This window comes from Olea europaea, chromosome 4 (genome assembly GCF_002742605.1).
Source record: "Olea europaea var. sylvestris chromosome 4, O_europaea_v1, whole genome shotgun sequence".
NCBI classification, from domain to species: domain Eukaryota; kingdom Viridiplantae; phylum Streptophyta; class Magnoliopsida; order Lamiales; family Oleaceae; genus Olea; species Olea europaea.
The window spans coordinates 14,836,372-14,842,635 of record NC_036240.1 but is presented as its reverse complement, the minus strand read 5'-3'; the positions used below and the strand labels follow the sequence as shown (position 1 = coordinate 14,842,635).

Genomic DNA, 6,264 nt, shown 5'->3' with positions numbered 1-6,264 from the left:
AAACACAATGGAGACTGACGAACTCAAAGTATTTCGTTAACATTAGAAGCACAAAAACAAAGAAATGCACTGGCAGGGAATCGAACCCACGTCTGCTACCTAACCCTTCATTTACTGCATCTTCTATATTCTTTTATTTTAATAAAGAAAATACTATGATACTTCAACCAAAAATTCTTCAAGTACAGAAAATTTTTGTCAGATTTTTGAGTTCTCACTCACATGAGAGTGGGCCCGTGTATAAAATATTGAAAAAAAAATAAAATTCCAGCATTTGAATGTGAGTGTTCGATAAGTACAGGGATTTAAATGTGAGTATTCGGTAGGTACAGGGATTTAAATCCCTGTACCTATAGCAAGGTTGTATTTCAATTAAGAAAGTTGAAGATGAAACAAAACTACAACCACCTTGATAAAAAAATTTAAGATCTATTGCGAGTTCAAATTAAAAACCATAAATAAGACAACTATTTCAATAAGAGAGGGAAAAAAAATATTCAAAATATATTTAGTGAAACAGATAAAATTTAGATTTATATTCTCATTTCTATAATTTGGGCACTGTAAATAAGAAGTACAATCAGCTAAAGCAGAAAACAATAAAACTGCACAAAGTGACAATCTTGCTGTTAAACTCCCCCTCTACATATTCGTCTCCGCATCACTTCTGTTAACCTGTTTACACAATCTAATCCCTCTAAATGTACAAATTATGTTTATATGCAGCTAGAAACATTTACTCTACTTCTGTATACGTTTGAGTTTGTCCGTTCAGTTTTGAAAGATGAGAGGAAGCGCTGCTTCATTAAATTTTCCTACGACACAGATTCAGATGCTCTGACCTCAGCCTCCACAGCAGGATCCAAGTCGGCTGCTTCTTTGCCCACTTGATAATGGTAGAATTAGTTATGTTGGCATGGTGGTTAGGATTCTTTCAGTTTAGACAGTTGGACAGAATATTGGGAAGTTAATGCTGTTAAACACAGCTGTAATGATGTATTTTTCTCCCTTTATATACCGGACAAATGTATTCATTCTTCAAGAATGTATAAAAGTTCAATTCCTTTTCTCTGTTTCTGGCTTCTTAATGCAACTATGATTTTAACTCATTAATGTTACAAATTTCAACTGTGGAATTGGCTCGAGGAATCACAAGAGACGGAATGTCTCTGATTCTGTATCCGCTGCCCCAAAACGAAGCGAGACAAAGGCCCATTATAGCCATGGCGACCACAGAGCAAGCGAGGGGAGTGCTTCCTAGGAATTGTGTTGCGAGGAGCCCTGCCAGCGTCGAACTTTGCATTCAGTGCACAATGAGATTGTCCTGCAGACTTCTTCTTCTAACTTGCCACAACACATCAGATTGACTTTAAAAGACGATTTTAATAGAGGGTAATGCTATGCAAATAAACCTTTAATTTAAAATCAAACAATTCAAATTTCAGCCGACTGAAAACACATACAACGTTTGACCAGGAATATGTATAAAAAATATTGACATATTATTATAATCTTGCACCAATAAAGAGCAAACGAAAAGGGAGAATGAAAGAAATATGACAGAATGAGAGAGCATAAATAATTTTCTTTATATTCAAATCAAATATGGATTCAGAATGGCCAAATGTTGACATTCAAAAATTAAATCTAAGATCATAAACATGCAAAACATGGAACCATGCGGGCTTCAGACTGAAGATTGCTTCTGGCACGGATCAATCATCAAAAAACTTGAGCCGATAATAACAATATAACTTGATTTGTTTAATCTCATTCTACTGCAAGCGAACGCATGAACCTGAATCTCATGGAACTGCTTTTATTGACGCTTCAAACCAACAACGAGGGTGCAACTCGAAGGAATAGCTTAACTCAAAGGTAGAATTTTGGAGATACAGTAGCCCAGGGCGAATGCTACTGCATGAAATGAGAATGCAGGGCCGACCAATCTCACACACTCTACTGAAAGAATTTGGCTCCTATTTATAGCAAGGGGCTTCCAAAACACAATGAAGTACAAATCATTGCAACAGAAGGCATTAAAGGTTGTAGAACAGATACAACTGGTTTCACATGAATATTTATTACCAGCCTAAGAGTGACCGGAGCAAGAACCACCTGGAAAATGCAGAAAATCCCAAAAAAGCTAAGGAAAAGAATGGATGGGTCCCATCCAATATGGGAATCTCAGTCAATAAATAAGATACCCTGGATTACTTTTGAAGTTAAGCATTTGAATTTCAAATGGTATATAAATCACCGACAGTGTAAGGTTTTGGACTAGGTTTCTTCTTGAATGGATAGAATTCCTTTTGAATGAGCTAATAATTGATTTTCACATTCCCTGAGCATAGAATGTAATTTGAAAAAAAGACCACAATTTTATTCTCGACATTTGTGACGAAATAGAAAGAGACAATTGCATTTATGTTCTTGTGGAGTTTTGGTACAAGCAAAACTGATTTTGACATAGCAATTGCATTAACTGGAACCACAGAACTATGAGAAGGCCGGTTAAAAGAGGAGTAACAAGAATTAATGCAATAGTAGTCGAGCTGGTCAATAGAATGCTCAAGGCCTTTGCTCAAGAAGCTGGCATAGCTTGATAGTTGTGCCCAGGCAACACAAGACATGAGAACAAAACCAGCATAGAACATATGAGACAACCCAAATCCCCGTGCTACCAACACCCAAAGAGCCGGTTTCAAAACATATTGCGCAGCAAAGCCAACAGATAACGGCTTGGGTCTGCAACAAACTCAAATTTATTAACTTCAAATGCCTTGAAACCATGTCAATACCAAGAAAACTTCAAAGAATAAATAGTAAAAATAGTAATTTTTTAAATGCAAGAGCAAAATCATCAATGGAGAGTCTAATTCCAGTAGATAACATGATTTCTTTAACTCCAAGTGCAGGAGCATACAATTCCTGGACACCCTGCAGGTTCCTCTATCGTTTACAAAACCAACACACAAATCTTTAAGAAAGTATACCTCCTGGGGAATAGCTAAGTGGTGCAAAGGACATGAGTGAAGTTATCTTATGCCTTACTGACAATCGCAGTGTGGAGGTTCGATTCTTGAGACATGAAATTGGACTCCTTGTAGGCGCAGTGTACAGACAGCTCTTGTTCCCTGGCCTGTTGGGGCACATCCCGCGATTTACCTTCCTCACAACATTCTAAAGACGAGACGGTGGAGACCCTCAAGGTTGGAGTTCAACCTTTATATCTTTAAGAAAGTATAAAGCAAGAAGTTACACTTGTATAAGTATTAAACCGTTTTTTCCAAAAAATTGAACTTTTCGCTGTTAAAACTAGTATATAAAACAATAACTGAAAAATAGCATGTCCGGCCCCCATTAAAATGGGGTACTTTTAAAAATAGTATTTGTCAAAAAAGGAAAATTCCACTTTGACTTGTTTAATTCTTAAAATTATGATAATGACATATTGAGTGTTAAAAGACAAAAATACCCTAAAGTGTATTATGCAATTACAAAAGAATGCTTTGTTTAAAAGACATTATTACCTTTTTGTTAACAAATAAAAACCAAACACTTCCACTTAAAATATCAAAATCAGCAAACTTCTCATATTTGTTCACTCCAACACAGATAAAAATACTTTTATCTGCTTCAATCTCAAGATTTGAAAAATTCATCGAACGCGGTAACTGAAATTTTTTTATATCAATCTCATCAGATCAATAATTTTATGATACGCACATTTATTTTTGTTTTCATTAAATTATTTTACGTTTGTATAGATAAAATTTATTTCGACATATAATGTTAATGTAGATAGTTTTATTAATAGATCCGAGAAAAATTTTAAGCCTTTGACGAGAAAAAATTCAACTGCATTAATATTGAAAAATTAACCTGCAAAAGTTTGGTGTGTATATTCTGCCATACAGCGAATTTGAACTGCTTGCTGTCAATTAATAGTTGAAAAAACCCGACTGGACAGCCGAACCATTTAACAGCCAACTGAACAGCCTGATGGACAGTCGGCAGGCAGAGTCGAGCCGGCTGTCCAGTTGACTCGGAACAGCAATCAATTGCTTCTCGAGCCAAGTTAAAACCAATCAATTGCTTCTCGAGCCTCAACCAACAATGAACATGTTTTCATTTCACAAACCTGAGGTAAACTCTACGTTGAATTTTATTGTTCTCTTTCGAGGTTCGAGAAAAAAAAATTCAATTAGAAGAATATAAACATGAATCATAAATTTAAAAAACTTAAGCAATACAAATTCCAAAAACTATGACAATTCAGTTTTCTTTTTTTCAAAAGCAAGAATTAGATTCTCAAATATGTGACATATGAGTGTAAAATTTTATTCTTCATCCGATCAAGACTAGTCGTATTTTAATTATATACAATACTATTAATAATACACAACATTATCACAACGCCAACGCGAACACAAACTCAAGCAAACCCCGACCGAGCGAGCAAACAAACTAGAAAAGAGAGAGGCATGCTAAGCTAGACTTGTATGCATACAAGGAAAATCCATACAAAATCTACAATGCTGTCCTTGCAATATTGTCCTGATTAGGCTGATACCAAAGCTTCTCTGATTTAATCTGTTTATAAAGACATTGCGATCAGATCGAGTTACACTTTACAAACTAAAACAAATTGAAATGATCAGACATAAGACATAATTAAAGCAAATTGCTTTTTCGATTAAGAAAGATTTGTTAGTACAAAAAAAAGTAGCTTTGTTTAGCAAAATAAGTTAAAAGCTGAACCAAACATGCTCTAAACTATAGCAAACTAAAAAATGAAAAAAATGGTTCAAGATAAAGAATATATTTTCAAGAATCAAGAACAAGAATTCAAAAAAGTGAAAAGACAAATCGATAAATTGATTAACAATTTTACAAATGAAAGTTGACCTTAGAAACTGTTTCCACTATATGTCTTCCATCTTCAAGATCCGGGACATGAACAGCCAAACAATCCCTTGGAGTCTCAAATGAAGACAAAGAAAACTGCTTAGAAACCACACCCACATCAAAGTATATCAAACCGGAACTTGGAATATCAACCCGGATTTCCTTCACCGGCAACCACAAGAACAAATCTTGAGCAGAAATCCCGGACAGCCCGTCGATCTGCCCATAACGTAAGGTGCCCGAAACATTGCTGTGATAGTGCATTTCATTTTCAAACTTGGCGGTGCAGGCTTGATCCAAATGAACCTTGACGTTTCCTGAATTGTCCAAGGTGAAGTTCTTTACGCCTTTCGGAAGCAAGCCCATTGGCAGCCCGTGAAGCTTAAGCACTTCATAAATGGAGGATTCTGGTATTTCATTGGATTTAACTACCGATAACAATGAACAGATGAAGATAGTGAATAGTAATGTCGGAAAGTGAAGGAAATAAATCATTTTTCTGGGAGGATAGTGTGATAACATAAAAAAATTTCTGGGTAAAATGAATTATTGAAGAACTAACAGTACAAGCGTCTATTACTGAACTCGCCGGAGGTTTAAGAGAGACGGTGGCTGCCCGGCTGCCCGGTGGTGCCAGCAAGAAAACGGAGAGGTTTAGAAGAGCCAACTAGCCAATGATATTTATCCCAGGAGGGGTAAAGTAGTAATTTGAGTTTAGGAGCGTAAATGACGCGCTTACTATGGGAGCGTGGGGTCATTAGACTTGTAGCTTATATACTTGAAAACGAACTAGAAGAAATCAGATTGGAGCGTGGCTGTGGGCTTTAAGTACAGAGTATATACCTTCGAGCGCGTGCATATGAATTTGTTTTGGTCATGATGGAAGAATCCAAGGAAAAGTTTAAAGCCCGTTTATCAAATCTTTTGTTTCTACATATTTGTACAGGTACATTGTGAAGAATTATGTTAAATTAACTTTATTTGAATATTTCTTAAAAATTATATGAAGTTAAAAAATAGTTTCTGTTACACCTCTTCTATCGAGGCTCCATATCACCTGCATGTGACCGCAATCTAGCAAACTAACTAGGCAACACTCTACATCGCCATCCTATTTGATCGAGGTAGAACCATAATCAAGGTGATGCATCAATTCATCTGAGGTGCTTGGAGGGCCGACCCGCCAACCTTGATGTGAGGTGCTACGTCTACTGCATGAAGAAATCTTCCCATGACTGATTGGTATGACCACTCTTCGACAGAAATCTAAAATGTCAATTTATTAGTCTCTGTTTCACAGATTAGACTAAGATTTAGAGTTACTGCTTGTCAGAAGCGTTAAATGTCTGTAGC

At 36.1% G+C, this 6,264-nt stretch overlaps 1 protein-coding gene and 1 pseudogene across 1 annotated transcript; both read right to left on the bottom strand.

Moving 5' to 3' along the window:
* Positions 1–1,093: 1,093 nt before the first annotated feature.
* Positions 1,094–3,665, bottom strand: LOC111393080 (annotated as a pseudogene).
* A 605-nt stretch (positions 3,666–4,270) lies between these two features.
* On the bottom strand, positions 4,271–5,714 carry LOC111394095. Its single transcript, XM_023019877.1, has 2 exons — positions 4,912–5,714; positions 4,271–4,596 (listed from the first exon to the last, which is right to left on the bottom strand). Exons 1-2 carry the CDS (start codon positions 5,431–5,433, stop codon positions 4,534–4,536), a joined length of 585 nt encoding a protein of 194 aa, XP_022875645.1. The 5' UTR covers positions 5,434–5,714; the 3' UTR covers positions 4,271–4,533.
* Between the last annotated feature and the right edge of the window lie 550 nt (positions 5,715–6,264).

Coding starts and splice junctions, on each gene's coding strand:
- LOC111394095 (XM_023019877.1), bottom strand. CDS start 5,433: ATGTTATCACACTATCCTCCCAGAAAAATGATTTATTTCCTTCACTTT. Junction 4,597..4,911: donor TAGTGGAAACAGTTTCTAAG/GTCAACTTTCAT, acceptor CTTTATAAACAG/ATTAAATCAGAGAAGCTTTG.